The following is a 20520-nucleotide window of genomic DNA, read 5'->3' on the forward strand; positions in this document are numbered from 1 at the left end:
ATAGCCCTCAGAGTCAACAAGAGTCCAAAATGCAGTACTTGAGTGCAATATCAAAAACAACAGAATGATCTTGGTTCGTTTCCCAGGCAAATCATTCAACATCATAGTATTCCAAGTCTATGTCCAACTGCTGAAGCCAAAGAAGCTGAAGGTGACTGGTTCTATGAAGACCTGCAAGACCTTCTAGAACTAATACCTTTTCATCATAGAGGATTAGAATGCAGAAGTAGGATGTCAAGAGATAGCTGGAGTAACAAGGAAGTTTGGCTTTGGAGTACAAAATGAAGTAGGGCAAACACTACCAGAGTTTTGCTAAGAGAATGCACTGGTCATAGCAAACACCCTCTTTCAACACTAGAAGAGATGACTTTACATATGGACTCACCAGATAGTCAATACCAAAATCAGACTCGTTATATTGTTTGCAGCTGAAGATGGAGAAACTCTATACAGTCAGCAAAAACAAGACCAGGAGCTGACTGTGGCTCAGATCATCAGCTCCTTATCCTACTTATGCTTAAATAGAAGAAAGCAGGGAAAACCACTAGGCAATTCAGGTATGACCTAATTCAAATCCCTTATGATTATAATATAGTGGAGGAGTCTAACAGATTCAAAGGATCAGATCTGAAGACAAAATGCCCAAAGAACTATGGATTGAGGGTTTGTAACACGACACAGGAGTCAGTGACAAAAACCAGTGAAAAAGAAATGCAAGAAGGCAAAAGCGTTGTCTGAGAAGGCTTTACAAACAGCTGAGGAAAGAAGAGAAGCAAAAGGAAAAGGAAAAAGGGAAAGATATTCCCTACTGAATGCAGAGTTATAGAGAGTAGCAAGGATAAGAAGGTCTTCAAAGAACAGTTCAAGGAAGTAGAAAACAACAGAATGAGAAAAACTAGACATCTCTTCAAGAAAATTGGAGATATCAAGGGAACATTTCATGCAAGGATCAGCACGATAAAGGACAGAAATGGTAAGGACCTAACAGAAGTAGAAGAGATTAAAAAGAGGTGGCAAGAATACACAGAAGAGCTATATAAAAAATGTCCTGGATAGCCACAATGGTGTGGTCACTCACCTAGAGCCTGACATCCTGGAATCTGAAATCAAGTGGGCCTTGGGAGGCATTACTACAAACAAGGCTAGTGGAGGTGATAGAGTTCCAGTTGAGCTATTTAAAATCCTGAAAGATGAGGCTGTTACTGTGCTGTACTCAGTATGTTAGCAAATTTGCAAAACTCAGCAGTGGCCACAGGACTTGAAAAGGTGAATTTTCATTCCAATTACAAAGAAGGCAGTACCAGAGAGGGTACAAACTACTGTAAAATTGGACTCATTCTGCATGCCAGTAAGGTTATACTCAAATCCTTCAAGCTAGACCTCAGCATTACGTGAACTGAGAACTTGCAGAACAAGCTGGGTTTAGAAAAGGCAGAGGAACCAGAGATCAAATTGCCAACATCCACTGGATCAGAGAAAAAGCAAGAATATTCCAGAAAAACATGTTCTTCTGCTTCATTGACTACACTAAAGCCTTTGACTGTTTGGATCACAACAAACTGGAAAATTCTTAAAGAGATGGGAATACCAGACCACCTTACCTGTCTCCTGAGAAACCTGTATGCGGATAAAGAAGCAACAGAACCAGACACAGAACAACTGACTGGTTCAAAATTGGGAAAGGAGTACAACAAAGCTGTATGCTGTCACCTCGTTTAGTTAACTTCCATGCAGAGTATATATCATGGGGAATGCTGGGCTGAATGAATCACAAGCTGGAATCAAGAGTGCCCAGAGAAGTAACAACCACGGATATGCAGATGGAACCACTTTAATGGCAGAAAACAAAGCGGAACTAAAGAGCCTGTTGAGGAAAGTGAAAGAGGAGAGTGAAAAAGTTGGCTGAAAACTCAACATTCAAAAAACTAAGACTGGGACTTCCCTGGTGGTCCAGTGGTTAAGATTCTGGGATTCAGTGGTTCTCAGTGGTTAAGATTCTTTGCCCACCCAATGGATGGGGCATGGGTTCAATCCCTGGTTGGGGAACTAAGATCTCACATGCTGCATGTCTAATAAATAAATAAAATAAAACATTAAAAAAAAAAAAAAGAAAACTAAGACCACGGTATCTGGACCCATCACTTCATGGCAAACAGATGGGGAAAAAGTGAAAGCAGTGACAGATTTTATTTTCTTGGGCATCACTGTGGATGGTGACTGCAGCCATGAAACTAAAAGACATCTGCTCCTTGGAAGGAAAGCTATGATAAACCTAGACAGCATATTAAAAAGTAAAGACATCACTTTGCTGACAAAGGTCTATACAGTCAAGGCTATGTTTTTCTGCTAGTCATGTATGGATGTGAGAGCTGGACCATAAAGAAGGCTGAGTGTCACAAATTGATGCTTTGAACTGTGGTGCTGGAGAAGACTCTTGAGAGTCCCTTGGACCACAAGGAGATCAAACCAGTCAATCATAAAGGAAATCAACCCTGCATATTCATTGTAAGGACTAATGCTAGAGCTCCAATACTTTGGCCACCTGATGCGAAGAGCCAGCTCACCAGAAAAGAACCTGATGCTGGGAAAGACTGAGGACAAAAGGAGGAGGCGACAGAGGATGAGATGGTTAGACGGCATTTCTGACTCAATGGACATGAATTTGAGCAAACTCCAAGAGACAGTGAAGGACAGAGAAGCCTGGCCTGCTGCAGTCCATGTGGTTGCAAAGAGTCAGACACAACTTAACAACTGAACAACAACAAACAACTGTAAGGTCCAGCAATCACATGCTTTAGTACTTAACTAAAGGAATCAAAAACTTATGATCACACATAAACCTGCACATGGATGTTTACAGAAGCTTCATTCTTAACTTCTAAAACGTGGAAGCAACCAAGACGTCCTTCAGCAAGTGAATGGATAAATAAACTTAGTATTTCCAGAAAATGGGACATTATTCAGCTGAAAAGAAATGAGCTACCAAGGCATGAAAAGACATGGCATGGAGGAAAGTTAAATGCATACTGAGTGAAAGAAGCCAACATAAAAAGACCACATACAATACATTCCAACTGTGTGACACTGTGGAAAAGGCAAAACTGTGGAGACGGTAATAACACCAGGGTTTGGAGGAGGGAAACTTCCCTGGTGGCTCAGACAGTAAAGCATCTGTCTACAATGTGGGAGACCGGGGTTCGATCCCTGGGTCGGGAAGATTCCCTGGAGAAGGAAATGGCAACCCATTCCAGTACTCTTGCTTAGAAAATCCCATGGACGGAGGAGCCTGGTGTTCATGGGGTTGCAAAGAGTCGGACACGACTGAGTGACTTCACTTCACTTGGAGGAGGGAAGAACGGGTGGAGCACAGAGGATCTTTGGGTTATGAAACCCCTCTGTGTGACATTATAATGGTGGATATGTGTTGTTACATGTTTGTCCAAACCCACGAAATGGGCCAGGAGTGAACCCTGACGTAAACCATGGCCTCTGGGAGATGACAATATGTCCGATTGTTACAAACGGCCCATCTGGCGGGGATGCTGATGGAGAGGGAGGCTGTGCATGTGTGGAAGCAGGAGGTGGAGGACTGGGGTTTACCCAGTTGTGTCTGCCTTACCCTCAGTTTTGCTGTGAATCTAAAACTCTCTAAATGAAATAAAAGGTGCACTAAAAACAAAAAAGAAGATAATCATCTAGCTCAGTAAGACACATACATACAAAAGAAAGCAGGAAAGTGTCAACTGGGAGAAAAAAAACACAACCTAAAAGTTGACAAGAGTTTCATCTCAAGAGCTTCCTGAGGGTGCAAGCCAGGGGCAGCTCCCAGGTAGCCCTGAGGGACTGCTCTGAAGAGTGAGAGCGCAGCAGCTGGGTCTACAGGAATATTGCAACACAGACCAGGTAGCAGAACAGCCAGAGATTCCTGATAATTAAAGGAGACCAAGTTAAGGAGTTTAGTGCTTCTCTATGCACGGCAAGACGCAAGAGTCTGGGCTCACTGAAATCGTTCCTCTGCTGTGCACCTCACTCTTTGGGGCCGGAATCCTGTGCTTTGCCAGCCTGAGTGCCCTCTGGGCTCACCACTGGGCAGCTGTAGTGGTTTGATGGCTCCAAAAATCTGTTTTTTAAGAATGTGGCATGCAATGTTTTTAATTCACAAAAACATTTTTAAAAGGCTAAGAAAACATAATTTGTGCCACCAGTTATTGAATACATTATAAAACTTCAGTAAGTAAACTGTGGAAATGGAACAAGAATACACAGAGTTCAAGAGAAGGGAAAACCCTACAAAGCCTAATAGAGAAGAATTTTAGTAACAGTGATGTGACAAAGAGGGTAAAAGAAAAATTATTTAAAGAAAAACAAAACAGACTTACAACAATTGGTTATCTATTTTGGGAGGAAAAACTTAAATCCTTATTTTCACAGAAAATAAATTCCACACAGATGAAAGAGCTGTTCCTTTTAACTGAAGCCATAAAGGAACTAAGGAGAATCTGATCTCAAGGAAGGAAATGCCTTTCTCAGCATAAAAGCAACAGGAAAAACACACAGAAAAAAATTGAGACTTCATCATTTTTTTAAAGATTTTTAGGAAAACATTTACATATTTTAATAAAAAGTTTAACTTAAAATCCACATACATCTACAATAAATCAAATATTGGGGATCTAGTACAGTAAAAATAATACTTGATTTTTGTTTCCTGGCACAAAGTCACCAAAGTCTGGGAATTTGTAGTCTTTTGAACACTAATATGATGACACAGGGGTCTTGGGGGCCTCAGAACTTCAGGACTGGGGGTGGGGTGGGGTGGGGTGGCTGGTCACCAGAAAAGCAACTCCTAGTCACAACTCTCCTTTAGTCCCACCGCCATGCCTTCCCTGATGGCTGAGGGGGGCTAAACTGACTCAGTGAGCGATGGCCGACCAGTCATTTAACCTCTCCTGCTCAGTGCTGGAAAACTGAAAGTTTTACAGGATATATGTGTGTGTGTGTGTGTGTGTATGTAATATGTATAATCATATGATGTCCCTCTTTGTCTCTTGTGAGAATCTTTGACTCAAATTTTTGTTTCATGTACCTGCATACTTATTTTTTACACTTATTCAGCTACTCTGTCTCTTTTGATTGGGGAGTTTAAGACATTTACACTGAAAGTAATTACTGATAGTGAAAGTGAAAATGTTAGTCACTCAGTTGTGTTTGACTCTTTATGACCCATCTGGCTACTCCGTCCATGGGATTCTCCAGGCAAGAATACCAGAGTGGGTTGCCATGCCCTTCTGCAGGGGTTCTTCCTGACCCAGGGATTGAACCCAGATCTCTTGCATTGCAGGCAGATTCTTTTCCATTTGAGCCACCAGTGAAGCACTTACTATTTCCATTTTGTTGACTGTTTTTTGTCTTACAGTTTATTTGCTCCTCTTTTCTGTTTTTGTTTCCTGCCTTCATGCTTCCTTGGTGTTCTGCAGTGACATGCTTTGATTCCTTTCTCATCTTCCATTTATATCCTATGGGCATTTTCTTTGCGGGGAGGTTATATAACACTTTTTATAGTTACAACAATCTTTTAAACTAATTACTGCTTAATTTCAATCACATACAAAAATTCTGTACATCTCCCCCCACTTATGTTATAAACATCACGAATTACATCTTTTTATATTTTATAGTTACTGTAGTTAGCGGTTTCTATTTTTTAATTTATGTACCACCATGACAGTATTACAGATTTTGGACCTTTCCATATGGGCTTTCCAGGTAGCTCAGTGGTAAAGAATCTGCTTGCCAACAAAGGAGCTCCAGGAAATGTGGGTTCGATCCCTGGGTTGGGAAGATCCCCTGGAGACAGAAATGGCAACCCACATCAGTATTCTTGCCTGGAAAATCCCGTGGACAGAGGAGCCTGATGGGCTGCAATTCATGAGGTGGCGAAGAACTGGGCATGACTGAGCCTCCCCACACCTGTCTGTATATCCACCTTTAACGGAGTGTTATGTTTTTGTGCACTTTCACGTCACACCTTGCACCCTGTCATTAGCATTTCTGGCAAAGCAAGTCTAGTGCTGTGCACTCCCTCAGCTTTCACTTCTCTTGCGAAGTCTTATTTCTCCTTCACTTCTGAAGGACAGTTTTGCCAGACCCAGTTTCCTTGGTTGGCGCTCTTCTTTTATTCTCGCACTTTGAATACATCGTCGCACTCCCTCTCGGCCTGTAATGTCACTGCTGAAACACCTCCGAGAACCTTATGGGAGCTCCCCTGTGACAACTCACTTTTTTCTTGCTGTTTTCAAGATTCTCTTTGCCTTGGCCTTGTGAGTTTTATTACAATGTGTTTTGGTCCAGGCCTCTTTTGGGCATCTTGAATTTGGATGTCCATATCCTGCCGTGAGTTTCAGAAGCTTCATGACCTTCCTCCTAGGTCTCCCCCGTGACATATACTAGTCTACTTGTTTGTGTGCCATAAGCCTCAGAGGCTTCCCACACTCTTCATCATTCTTTTTCCTTTTTGCTCCTGACTTGATAATTTCAAGTGACTTGTCTTCAAATTCTGATTCTTTCTTCTGCTTGGTTAATCCTGCTGTTGAACACTCTAGAGAATTTTTCAATTTAGTTATTGTATTCTTCAGCTCCAGAATTTGTTTGGTTCTTTTTTATACTTTCTCTTTCTTGATATTTGCTTCTCTGGTGGCTCAGACTGTAAAGAATCACCTGCAATGCAGGAGACTGGGTTTGATCCCTGGACTGGGAAAATCCCCTGGAGAAGGGAATGGCAACCCGCTCCAATATTCTTGCCAGGACAATTCCATGGACAGAGGAGCCTGGTGGACTACACAGTCCATGAGGTCACAAAGAGCTGGACATGACTAAGTGACTACATTTTCTTTTCTTTCTTTCTTTTGTTGATATTTACATTTTGTTCATTTTCACAACTGCAGTTAGTTCACTATGCTCTCGTAACATACGACAGCTTAAGACTATTATTTTGAATCCATCGTTAATTCACACACCTTAGCTTCTTAAGGGTCAGTTTCCGGATATGTATTTTGATCCTATGACTGGGCTACATTTCCCTGTTTCTTCATCTGCCTCATTATTTTTGGCTGGGATTTGGGCATTTGTAAAAACTGTCACCTCTCCCAGTCTTTCTGAACTGGCTTCATACGGGGAAAGACTTTCACCAATCAGCCTGGCTAGATCCTGGAGCCTCCAAACCTTCTCTGGGGACGTGTCTTCTCTCCACCTCTCACTGCCCAGAGCTGTAAGCTGCTTCTCCCTCCAGCATCCATCTGTGGGGCTGCAGGTTCTCTGGCTGCAAGCAGCTGAACTCTCCTTGTTCTCAGTGGCCCCACGGGTGCCGATCATGCCAGTCAGGTGAGAGAAATCGGCTTGTGAGGAGCTTCTCTTGTGCATGTAACCAGGAAGCTGTTCACTGAGAGTCCTGCTGAGGGGCACTTGTGGATGTGGCTCTTGTGAGTGAGGGAAGTGAAGCAGCCTGTCACCACTTCAGTGCAGCTGCTCTTGGCTTTGTGCTGGCCTGGGTGACTGCAACTTCTTAACTGGTTTCTGGAGTCATAAGAGCTTTTCTGGACCATTGATTATTGATTGTTAAGGCAATGTGTCTGCGGGTTAACAGATCTGTGGTTCCCTTTGCACCACCATGCTGCCTTTGCTCCTCTTAGGTTTGCCTGGCCACCTGTTGGCGGCTGACTTCTGATGTGAGGGCAGTTGTATGTGGCTGAGCCCGTAACCTGGAGGGTCTGTGCTAACTTGAGGCTGTGTCAGAACGCAACTGAATCGGATGACACCCAGTTGGTGTCAGAGGACTGGAGAACTGCTTGGCGTCAGGAAAAAAAACAATATGGGGATATACATACTTGTTATGATAAAAATGGAAATGTGTGAAGATGACCACTCTTAAATATAGTTATACACTGTTTTTTCTCTGTAAAATTTCTTAGCACACTTTCTTGCCACATCAACCAATGTCTATAATTACACCTTAGGACAAAACTTCTTCATTTATTGTGTAAAATACCACTATAAAACAACTTTCTTTTAAAGAAGTATTATTTATCTTCAGTCAATAAACTTACTATGAGCTACAGCTAAATACCTAGCAAAGAAAATCTAAAATGAGATATAATCCTTACAAGGAAATACTAAAGTTTTATTTTAAAGTTTAATAGATACAGAAGAGGGAGAATGGAGTAACTGGTACATGACATAGAGCAGGCCACTGGGTAGATGCAAAGAAATAGAGGAACACAACAGAATGGGAAAGGCTAGAGATCTCGTCAAGAAAATCAAAGGTACCAAGGAAACATTTCATGCAAAGATGGATACAATAAAGGACAGAAATGGCATGGACCTAACAGAAGCAGAAGATATAAGAAGAGGTGGCAAGAATGCACAGAACTACACAAAAAAGATCTTCATGACCCAGATAACCACAATGGTGTGATCACTCACCTAGAGCCAGACATCCTGGAATGCGAAGTCAAGTGGGCCTTAGGAAGCATCACTACCAACAAAGCTAGTGGAGGTGATGCAATTCCAGTTGAACTATTTCAAATCCTAAAAGATGGATGCTGTAAAAGTGCTGCACTCAATATGCCAGAAATTTGGAAAACTCAGCAGTAACCACAGGACTGGAAAAAGTCAGTTTTCATTCCAATCCCTAAGAAAGGCAATGCCAAAGAATGTTCAAACTACTGCAGAATTGCACTCATCTCACACACTAGCAAAGTAATGCTCAAAATTCTCCAAGCCAGGCTTCAACATTACATGAAACGCGAACTTCCAGATGTTGAAGCTAGATTCAGAAAAGGCAGAGAAACCAGAGATCAAATTGCCAACATCCGTTGGATCATCGAAAAAGCAAGAGTTCCAGAGAAACATCTCCTTCTGCTTTATTGACTATGCCAAAGACTTTGACTGTGTGGATCACAACAAACTGTGGGAAATTCTGAAAGAGATGGGAATACAAGACCACCTGACCTACCTCCTGAGAAACCTGTATGCAGCTCAAGAAGCAACAGTTAGAACTGGACATGGAACAACAGACTCCAACAGGTTCCAAATCAGGAAAGGAGTACATCAAGGCTGTACACTGTCACCCTGCTTATTTAACTTATATGCAGAGTATATCATGAGAAATGCTGGGCTGGAAGAAGCACAAGCTGGAATCAAGACTGCAGGGAGAAATATCAATAACCTCAGATATGCAGATGACACCACTCTTATAGCAGAAAGCGAAGAATTAAAAAGCCTCTTGATGAAAGTGAAAGAGAAGACTGAAAAAGTTGGCTTAAAACTCAACATTCAGAAAACTAAGATCATGGTATCTGGTCCCATCACTTCATGGCAAATAGATGGGGAAACAATGGAAATAGTGACATATTTATTTTTTTGAGCTCCAAAATCATTGCAGATGGTGACTGCAGCTATGAAATTAAAAAACGCTTGCTCCTTGATAGAAAAGTTATGACCAACCTAGACAACATGTTTAAAAGACATTACTTTGCAGAGAGATTACTTTGCAACAAAGGTCCACTCGTCAAAGCTATGGTTTTTCCAGTAGTCACTTATGGATGTAAGAGTCAGACCATAAAGAAAGCTGAGTGCCAAAAAACTGATGCTTTTGAACTGTGATGTTGCAGAAGACTCTTTGAGAGTCCCTTGGACTGCAAGCAGATCCAACCAGTCCATCCTAAAGGAAATCAGTCCTGAATATTCACTGGAAGGACTGATGCTGAAGCTGAAACTCCAATACTTTGGCCACCTGATGTGAAGAGCTGACTCATTTAAAAAGACCCTGATGCTGGGAAAGATTGAGGGCAGGAGGAGAAGGGGACAACAGAGGATGAGATGGTTGGATGGCATCACCAACTCAATGGACATGAGTCTGAGAAAACTCCAGTATTTGGTGATGGACAGGGAACCCTGGTGTGCTTCAGTCCATAAGGTGGAAAAGAGTTACTGAACTGAACTGGGTAGATGTATGTCATAAAGCCTGTAGTTATAATAAAATTTGCTGCAAGAATACAGCACAACAGAACAGAACACTACAACACCATACCCCACCTTACCCAACCCCCTTGGGGGCAGAGGACAACCCCACCATCACTGACCAAAGTGCCCAGGGAACGGGAAGCATGAGGGCAAGCACACTTGGTTCCTCCCACGTGACTGCCCAGACCTGGACACAGAGTTCTTGCTGGTGCAAGGCATGCTGGGAGTGAAGTCTCCAGTTGGGGGGCTGTACACACGACAAACACGTGCTGTTAGTGGGAAGTCAGCAGTCTCTCCCAAAAGGGCACCTGCCAGTCCCTAGGCTCTGCAGAACTAAGATGAACACCACTATACAGTTCTTAACTGACGACAAAACACCTCCTGGTTCCCTAAGGCTCCACGTGCTGCTTGGGTTGAGATGATGCAGAAGATCACTATGCTGTTCTTAATGTTGTCTCCTTGACTATAAAGCGTGACTCATTCATCATGGAATGGGAAATAAAGGACCGTAGTAGACAATTTATGTGAAAGCACAGAAAGATACAGAAATGTTCACTGGCCAATTAACAAAATGTAAGCCCAGGAAGAATATAAATGAACTTCAGCATCTGCCATTAATTTCCAAGTTTAGCAACTAAGACTTCCTACTTGTACCCTAAATCACAACAAATTCCACACTGCAAAACTCTAATGAATTAGGTTGCCTCATAATTAGTATAGACTTCAAAGATCCTTTATTCTAAACCAGGTTCAGCAAAGAATGACCCAGCCCTGCCTGTGTAAATACAGTTTTACTGGAGCACAGCCACGCTTGTTCACCAACACAGGTCACAGCTGTCTGCACACGACAGCCGCAGAGTTGCGCATCTGTGACGGACACCTATGGCCCTTTACAGTCAGCTTCTCCACTCCTGCTCTAACCCTCTGGCTTAGAACAGGGGCTCTGCAGAGTGAATAATGCACTCACTGGCCCCATGTCTCACAATTGCTGAGAGGGGGTGGGGAACCAGGACTGTCTGCTGACACCAGGCTACCAACTTCCTTTCCAGTGGTCCCAGTTCATTCATCAACAGAGAGCCAGGCTCTTGCACTTTCTCACAAATGATGAATCCTCTGGGTCCTACCCAGCACTCTACCTGTGTGGCTCAGCCATGTGGGCGTCTGGCAGAAGCTGCCTCTAAGTCACATGTCCACAGTCAACGCGCCTAGGATTCCCTGCTGCTCAGGGGTGACATCATCTTCCTCATCACTCCAGGTGCCCTTCAGCCTCTGACCTTCACTTCAAAAGGCACCAGCTCTCTTTTCCATTGGCTTGGCAAGTTCGCTTCCTCCCGCTTGTCCTGAACCTAATCCCTCTAGAATTCAGGCTCTTATTTCAGCCTGAACTCCGATACCAGGATCCTACCTGTGTCACCTGCACCTCGCCTCTAAGCCCTCCTCCCCAGACAAGAATTCCCTGCGAAGTGGCAGGAAGCCATGACTCAAAGGCCTTCAGTATTTACCTCCAAGGTGAAGTCTAAACCCCTCAGTGGGGTTTCCCAGTTCTCCCTGTACAAACCTTCTATACCAATTAAACTGGTTTGTTTTCTATTCCCCAAGCTATTTGGGGTCCAAAGCAATGCCATTTCCTCCCTCCCTCACTATCTTTCTTCAAGAATCAGCTTAAATTCTACCTGCTTTTCTTAAAATAATGAAGTTAAAAGCGAGGTGCATAAAGAAAAGGGTGTGTGCACAACAGTTCTGTATTTCACCTGCTAATTCACCAGAGAGCCATTACCTTCCACAGTAAGACTTCTTAAATATACTCATTATTACAATACTTAAGCACAGCAAAAAAAAAAAAGTATATTAGGATGTTTGTTATACTGAAATTTGAGCCAAGACATAATTTTATCAATGTTTTTTAAGGCACTAATTACTGAAGCCCTAGTACTTTAAATATAAAATATGAAACCTGGATTCAAATTCCTGTTTGTAGCTACATAACTATACAAGTTCTTTAGCTTCCTTAAGTTACTCAAATGTTGTAGCTACATAACTACACAAGTTCTTTAGCTTCCTTAAGTTACTCAAATGTAAAATATAGTCGATTTTCAATATTCAAGACAGCTATCAATCAGCAAATACTGAATTGCTGTTCTTACAGGAAATACGGGGTCAAGTTCCTGTGAGCCTCTGGTCACATTTTCTTCAATCATTCAATATATATCCTTGTTTTGTGCGTGTTTCGGCATAAAACCTTGTTGTTGTTGCTGTTTAGTCGCTAATTCGTGTCTGACACTTTTGAGACCCCACGGACTGTAGCCCGCCAGGTTCCTCTGTCCACAGGATTTCCCAGGTAAGAATACTGGAGTGTGTTGCCATTTTCTCCTGCAGGGGATCTTCTCAATTCAAGAGACTGAGGTCTCCTGCAATGGCAGGCAGATTCTTTCCCACTGAGCCACCTGGGAAGTGTATAAAACTTTATTTAACATACACTGCATAGTTATTAATGTTGACCTCACGGGCAACACACTAACTCACCCTAACAGACTTCAACAGACCCCTCCCAGCACCACACAAGAAAGATTGTGTGTTATCTCAACTAAGACTCTTGGTTTTTCCTATCCTCAAAGCAGAGTAAAAAACACCTGAAACGTTCTCTGACTTTTTGTGGAATGCCTACAGAGTATGTCTAAGCCTTTTAAACTTTTAAATAAAGTCTTTTAAATTTTTAAATAAAGCTTTTTCATATTTAAATGAAAATATGCCCCAAATGCCCTGAGTTTTGTTTCTGAAGACATTCAACTGCAGCTGGAGAAGGCAATGACAACCCACTCCAGTATTCTTGCCTGGAAAATTCCATGGACAGAGGAGACTGGTGGGCTGCAAAGAGTTGGGCATGACTGAGCAACTAACACTCAGGACCCTGTTCAGGGCAGCTTGAAGCAAGTGAAAACCAGCTGAACCCTCCCTCATGCGGATCATCTCAGACTAACTTTTCCTCTTAGCACTCACACCGCTCCCAGGAGCAGCGCCTAAAGACAGCCGCCTCCACATCCATCACCCAACCAGATGAATTCTAGCATTTAATAATACCCAGCCTTAAGGATGGGTTTTTCCCAGCTGTAGGCCTCAGACAGGAAGTGCCCCGTGATACATACATTATTTATTGAGGGAACCATTCCAAGTACACAAAAATGTTTGCAGTGGAAAAGCAAATATGTGATTTTAAACATACATTTATGTATGTACATAAATGCTTCATGGATAGCTATATTAAGAAAAATAATGGTACTTCCTACTGGAAAGAGGAAGAAGACCCAATATTGAACATCCAGAAATGTATTACTATATGCATAGCAGATGTTGTTTAAACAAACATTAGATTCATTAAAACTTCTAAATCTCTCTTTTTTAAATGATTACAATAAATGTTTCAGCTTAAAAACCTGTTATACTTTAATACAAAATAGATGCATATTCATGACAAAAAAGGGTAATCGCCTACAGAGAGACTCAGATAAATTTGCTTTCTGTAATGTTAAAGCTATTTTAGTAACAGTTAAGTGTTCCTTAAATCCCAGGAATGACTGAATGCCTCACATTTCAAACTTACTAGAACCTAACATTAAGCTATTTTTTCTTTTTTTAAAAAACGACACAGATTATAGCTGTGTGACCTGACTTTCAAGTAAGCTGATTGACCAGATTTGAACACAAATTAAATGCTTTTCTGGAATAAGACGAAGGGCACTCCCAGCCTACATGTTTTAATATGAACTGACTTCTTTGAGGGGACAGGGAGGAGTGGGGGGAAGGTATAGACTGAAAATGAAGTAGAATGAGAATGTCTTTCTAATGAGACACAATTTAACAGATCCATTAAATCCTTCTGTATTAACTCCTACTTCTTTCAACTTTAAAATAAAATTTTGTAGGCACAAGTTTTATGTTAGACTTGTCATAAATTTTAAAATTTAATTTTAAGAGAAGCTGGCTTTGGGATAAATATCAATCTACCTGATGAAATGAACTAAATTTAGAGTATGACTAACTTGCCACAAAAAGTCTTTGTTTTTCTATAGCAAAGTTTTTTCAACACATCAAACTATAGATACACTTGATAAAGTAAGATAGAAACTGCAGTCAAATCTCACTCCTAGAAGGTAACCCAGGATAAAATGCAGACGCCTTTGGGGAAACACCACCAAAGAAGTGATCTATGAAAGGGGTAACTGATGACCTGCTGCTGCTGCTAAGTCGCTTCAGTTGTGTCCGACTCTGTGCGACCCCATAGACGGCAGCCCACCAGGCTCCTCTGTCCCTGGGATTCTCCAGGCAAGAACACTGGAGTGGGTTGCCATTTCCTCTCCAATGCATGAAAGTGAAAAGTGAAAGTGAAGATGCTCAGTCTATCTCACTTGTAGCAACCCCATGGACTGCAGCCCACCAGGCTCCTCCATCCATGGGATTTTCCAGGCAAGAGTACTGGAGTGGGTTGCCATTGCCTTCTCCGTTTCATAAATGACTGCTATCCAAAATACACAAAGAATTCTTAAAACTCAACAATAAGGGGAAAAAAGCAACTCAATTAAAAAATGGGGCAAGAAAAAAAAATGGGGCAAGAAAATCTGAACAGTCATCTCACTGAAAGAGACAGCAGTGAGTGAAAGTCACTCAGTTATGTCCGACTCTTTGTGACCCCATGGACTATACAATTCATGGAATTCTCCAGGCCAGAATACTGGAGTGGGTAGCCTTTCCCTTCTCCAAGGGATCTTCCCAACCCAGGGTTCAAACCCAGGTCTCCTGCATTGCAGGCGGATTCTTTACCAGCTGAGCCACAAGAGAAGCCCAAGAATACTGGAGTGGGTAGCCTGTATGGATGGCAAATGATCAAGATGAAGAGATGCTCTGCATCAAATGTTATCAGGGAAATGCAAATTAAGCCACAGTGAGATGCCAGTACACATCTATCAGAATGACCAACATCCAGAACACTGACGTCACATGCTGGCAAGCACAGGAAGCAACAGGAAGTCTCACTCATTGCTGGTGGGCATGCAAACTGGTGCAGCCACTGTGGAGACAGTCTGGTTCTAACAAACAGAATATACTCTTACTCTATGATCCAGGGATCACACAGTCCTTGGTATCTATCCAAACGAGTTAAAAACTAACATCCACACAAAACCCTGCATATGATGTTTTATAGAAGCTTCATTTCTAATTGCTAAAACCTGGAAGCAACCAAGGTGCCACTCTGCAGTGAACTGGTAAACTGGTACATCCAGACAATGGGATATTATTCAGCATTAAAAAGAAATGAGCTACCAAGCCGTGAAAAGACACGGAGGATCCTTAAATGCACACTGCTCAGCCAGTAAGAGAAGTCAATCTGTAAAAGCTGCATATCTTATGATTCAACTCTGACACTCTGGAGAAGCAAAACTATGGAGACAGCAAAAAGATCAGTGGTTGCAGGGGGCAGGGGAGGGATGAATAGGCAGAGCAGAGGGGATTTTTAGGGCAGTGAAACTATACTACACGGCACTATAATGGTGAAGTCATGTCACTATACACTTGTCTAATCCACAGAAGAGACAATACCAAGACAATACCAAGTTAATGTAAACTGTGGATTCTGGGCAATAATGATGTGTGAGTGGAGGTTCCTTGGCTGTAACAAATGGGATTTTGCTAGTATGGGGGAGGCTGTACATGTGTGGGGATAGAGAGTATATGGGAACCCTGTTTTCCACTGAGTTTTGTTGTGTACCTAAAAAAAAAAAAAGTCTATTAAAACACACATACAACTACACACAGAGGAAAAAAAAAAAACGGTATAGACTGTAATTCTATAAACTTGAAGAGACACAGGTTCGATCCCTGGGTCAGGAAGATGCCCTGGAGAAAGACGGTATCCCACTCTAGTATTCTTGCCTGGAAAATACCATGGACAGAGGAGCCTGGAGTCCATGGGGTGACAAAGAGTTGGAAAGGATTGAGCGACTAAACAACAATGGTTATGTCTAGGTGGTATATATGTGGGTGCTTAATCTCCTATCCTTCCAACTTTTCTCTGTTAAAGGACAGAAACAGTATGGACCTAACAGAAGCAGAAGATATTAAGAAGCAGTGGCAAGAATACACAGAACTGTACAAAAAAGATCTTCAGGACCCAGATAACCACAATGGTGTGATCACTCACCTAAAGCCAGACATCCTGGAATGTGAAGTCAAGTGGGCCTTAGGAAGCATCACTATGAACAAAGCTCGAGGAGGCAATGGAACTCCAGTTGAGCTATTTCAAATTCTAAAAGATGATGCTGTGAAAGTGCTGCACTCAATATGGCAGCAAATTTGGAAAACTCAGCAGTGGCCACAGGACTGGAAAAGGTCAGTTTTCATTCCAATCCCAAAGAAAGGCAATGCCAAAGAATGCTCAGACTACCGCACAATTGCACTCATCTCACACGCTAGTTAAGTAATGCTCAAAATTCTCCAAGCCAGGCTTCAGCAATATGTGAACTGTGAACTTCCAGATGGTCAAGCTGGTTTTAGAAAAAGGCAGAGGAACCAGAGATCAAATTGCCAACATCCACTGGATCATTGAAAAAGCAAGAGAGTTCCAGAAAAACATCTATTGCTGCTTTCTTGACTATGCCAAAGCCTTTGACTGTGTGGATCACAATAAACTGTGGAAAATTCTGAAACAGATGGGAATACCAGACCACCTGACCTGCCTCTTGAGAAATCTGTATGCAGGTCAGGAAGCAGCAGTTAGAACTGGACATGGGACAGCAGACTGGTTCCAAATAGGAAAAGGAGTACGTCAAGGCTGTATACTGTCACCCTGCTTATCTAACTTATATGCAGAGTACAAGAGAAATGCTGGGCTGGAAGAAGCACAAGCTGGAATCAAGATTGCTGGGAGAAATATCAATAACCTCAGATATGCAGATGACACCACCCTTATGGCAGAAAGTGAAAAAGAACTAAAGAGCCTCTTGATGAAAGTGAAAGAGGAGAGCGAAAAAGTTGGCTTAAAGCTCAACGTTGAGAAAACTAAGATCATGGCATCTGGTTCCATCACTTCTTGGCAAATGGATGGGGAAACAGTGGAAACAGTTGCTGGCTTTATTTTGGGGGGCTCCAAAATCACTGCAGATGGTGACTGCAGCCATGAAACTAAAAGATGTTCACTCCTTGGAAGGAAAGTTATGACCAACCTAGAGAGCATATTAAAAAGCAGAGACGTTACTTTGCCAACAAAGGTCCGTCTAGTCAAGGCTATAGTTTTTCCAGTAGTCATGTATGGATGTGAGAGTTGGACTATAAAGGAAGCTGAACACAGATGAATTTATGCTTTTGAACTGCGGTGTTGGAGAAGACTCTTGAGAGTCCCTTGGACTGCAAGGAGATCCAACCAGTCCATCCCAAGGAAATTAGTCGTGGGTATTCATTGGAGGAACTGATGTTGAAGCTAAAACTCCAATATTTGGCCACCTGATGGGGGAGAGCTGACTCATTTGAAAAGACCCTGATGCTGGGAAAGATTGAGGGCAAGAGGAGAAGGGGAGAACAGAAGACGAGGTGGTTGGATGATGTCACCAACTCAGTGGCCATGAGTTTGAGTAAACTCTGGGAGTTGGTGATGGGCAGGGAGGCCTGGTGTGCTGCAGTTCATGGGGTCGCAAAGAGTGGGACACGACAGACCAACTGAACTGAACTGAATTTAACTTAGAAGGGGAAAAAAACGTGTTTTGGGATTCATTAGGAGAAACAGAAGCGAAACATAGAACAACAGATTATAAAACAGATCATTAAATTTTAAGTTCATTCAGAAACAATACTGCTTATCTTTGACCAATAATATTTATTTACAGAATTAAATTTTCTGTAACCACATTTAAACTGCACTTAAATTCTCAACATTGTATTTAAGAAAGCTGTTTTTTAGAATAACCATAAAATTTTGAGATTTAAAAAGTAAACAGAAGGGTGAGCACTAAAACTACCAAGAAGTGGTTTCTGAAAGACCCTTCAGACAGGGATCATATTTAAATGCTTATCCAAGGGTATTTAACTCCCACTAAAAAAACATCCAAATGAAGGAACTTCAGTTCCAAGGGAAGTTATTTAGAACCAACTGGGAAAGAAACAATCTCGTGAACTATTTCCAAGTGCCGAGAAGACAGACATAGATCACCATTAACTTCCGTCTTACGCCAACAGCAACAGGAGAGGGTTTCCAAACATTTAACAAACAAGAAGTTGTATGACCACCGTCATTGTTAACATAAAAAGCTCAATTTCTGACCTAATTTCATTGCATAGGAAAAGGAACGCTGCGTTGGGGGTGGGGTGGAGGGGAGCGTACGTAACGGGCACAGGATCCACCTGGGGTCCTTTTTAATTAAAACATTCTAAACATTCCAGGCATATCTCCGAACTTGTAACGGCAGTGTCTGTCTAAATAAAGGCCATCTGCCTTCTTCCTCCAACCGAGGGTTTAAACAGAGGTGAAGGTCTGTTTGTTATCTGAAGAAGTATTTAGCGCACTCGGCGCGCCGGCTGCAGTCCCCAGAAGCTCCTGACCTCGCCGGCGGGCCGGTGCCCCGCTCCAGTCCAGGCCTCGCCGGTGAGTCCAGCCCAGCGCGGCGCGCGGCCCCGGACTCGGCGCTGGACTGATGGGCCCCGGCCGGGGCCAGGGCCGCGTCCACTCGGCAGGCAGGTCCCCCCGCGCCTCTGGAAGGCCACGGCCCGAGGTTCCCACCTCCGGGAACTGCGCCCGCCATCCCAAACCCGCGCGAGGGGCGGCGGGGCGCTGGGTTCAGTCACTCGTAACGTGGCGGTGGGTGGGGGGGTGGTTCACCACGGGGCACAGCCGCCGGGCCCGGACCAGCCTCGGGAAATTAAAGGGCCGCGCGGCGCGGGCCTCACCTGCGCGCCCCACCTGTGCGCTTACCCCACTGCGCGGCCAGGCCTCAGCCGCGCGCGTCCCGACCCGCGCCACCCTCCCCGACCCCCGCCTCCCGCGCCCCGCCCCCCCTGCGCCCCCTCACCTGAGCGGCGGCGGGGGCGGTGGCGGGCGGCGCCGCCCCTCGCAGGCCGTCCTCCTCCTCGGGGGCCTCGTCCAGGAGCACCCGGCTTCGGCCCAGCTTCCACATGCTGCAGGCGGGCGGGCGGGCGCCGGTGTCCGTGCGTGCCCCTCCTCGGCCGGCCCGCAGCACGGACGCCCGGGCTGCGGCTCCTGGAGGACCGGACGCTGCCAGTGGGGCCGGGCGGGGCCGGGCTGTGGGGCGGGCCCACCCCCGGACCGGGCCCTCCCCAGCCCACCCCGCCCCCTCCCGGACAGGGCTCGGTCCCCTCACCCAACCAGACCCGGCGCCCGTCCGGGCCCGGGCCCACCTCCAGACCCGGGCCACACCCCCCGGGCCTTCACTTCCCCTGCTCGCCGCCCCTCTCAGGTCACCCCCGCCCCACCCCCGGCCAGGCCCTGCCCCCGACCGACCCCCACCCCCAGAGGCTCCTCCTCCGCTGAGAGGTCCTCACCCACTAACATAATCCCACGAGGTCCTTTCCGCAGGCCGCCCACCCAAACCGACCCTCTCACCCCTCGCCCCTCACCCAAGCTCCCGTCACCTAGCCCCTACTCATCTCGGACCCTCTCCGCTCCCCCCTTGACCCAAGCTCCCCGCAGTCCTGCCGACCTGCTCACCCCTCACCCCGTGATACCTCCTCACCCCGAGCTCACCCCCACCCCGAGCTGACCCTTTCACCCCTCACCCTTCACCCCGAACTGGGTCGCCGCCAGGCCCGCCGGGCGGCGGCGCGGGGGGCGGGGCGGCCGGGGCTCCGGTCACCATGGCGACAACCACCGGACGCGGAGCGGGCATGGTGCGCATGCGCACACCACAGTGTCCGCGGCTCGGGCGCGGTGGGTGGGGCTGGAGGTGGTGGTTGCTCGGGTTCCGGCTGGGTCGGCCCGCCCCGGTGCCTGGTGGTCCCCGGGGTGCGCAGGCGTCCCGCCTGGAGCTCCTGTGGGTAACAGCGCGAATGTTAGCTGGCACCACAGAGGGTGGAGGCACTGGGCATGCGGACCTGCCACCGGGTGCGGGGAGAGGGACGGGAATGTTTGCGTTCGGAGCGGAAGGCCCGCGAGGAAAGCGGGCAGCTCGCTGGCTACACCACCTTGGAAGCGGCCGTGTTCCGCGCCAGACGCTCGCTTTCCGGGAGCCTGACGTTGACCAGCAAGTAAGATGACCCACACGTGGTGTAGTTCACGGTCAGTCGAGGGGACTTTGTGACAGTCAGTTATGACAACCGAGACTTGTTACTTTTTCTCAGTATTGCGTTTTACAGTCACAGTCATGGCGGGCGAACCCCAACCTGTGGCAGAGGAGGACCGGCCCACCCGGCTCTCTGGCCTCTTACCCAAACCCCAAGTACAATACAGGATAACTTACTTTCTGTCTCATAAAGGAGCCATACAATGAAATATAAAAGATATTC

The 20520-nt window shown here is 44.9% G+C and overlaps 2 protein-coding genes across 2 annotated transcripts in view; one reads left to right on the forward strand and one right to left on the reverse strand.

Moving 5' to 3' along the window:
* TDRP (testis development related protein) overlaps window positions 1-19192 on the reverse strand; it is a 43041-nt gene extending 23849 nt beyond the window's left edge. The window contains exon 1 of the mRNA XM_068977395.1: window positions 19071-19192. Coding sequence (XP_068833496.1) covers window positions 19071-19175 — 105 coding nt within the window. The 5' untranslated portion in view covers window positions 19176-19192. The remainder of the gene's footprint in view (window positions 1-19070) is intronic.
* LOC138077171 (uncharacterized) lies at window positions 19174-19778 on the forward strand. Its single transcript, XM_068969579.1, has 2 exons — window positions 19174-19475; window positions 19595-19778. Exons 1-2 carry the CDS (start codon window positions 19174-19176, stop codon window positions 19776-19778), a joined length of 486 nt encoding a protein of 161 aa, XP_068825680.1.
* The last annotated feature ends 742 nt before the right edge of the window (window positions 19779-20520 follow it).

Source organism: Capricornis sumatraensis, chromosome 1, assembly GCF_032405125.1.
Source record: "Capricornis sumatraensis isolate serow.1 chromosome 1, serow.2, whole genome shotgun sequence".
In the NCBI taxonomy this organism is placed as follows: domain Eukaryota; kingdom Metazoa; phylum Chordata; class Mammalia; order Artiodactyla; family Bovidae; genus Capricornis; species Capricornis sumatraensis.

Coding starts and splice junctions, on each gene's coding strand:
- LOC138077171 (XM_068969579.1), top strand. CDS start 19,174: ATGCTGCAGGCGGGCGGGCGGGCGCCGGTGTCCGTGCGTGCCCCTCCT. Junction 19,476..19,594: donor CTGCTCGCCGCCCCTCTCAG/GTCACCCCCGCC, acceptor TCCTTTCCGCAG/GCCGCCCACCCAAACCGACC.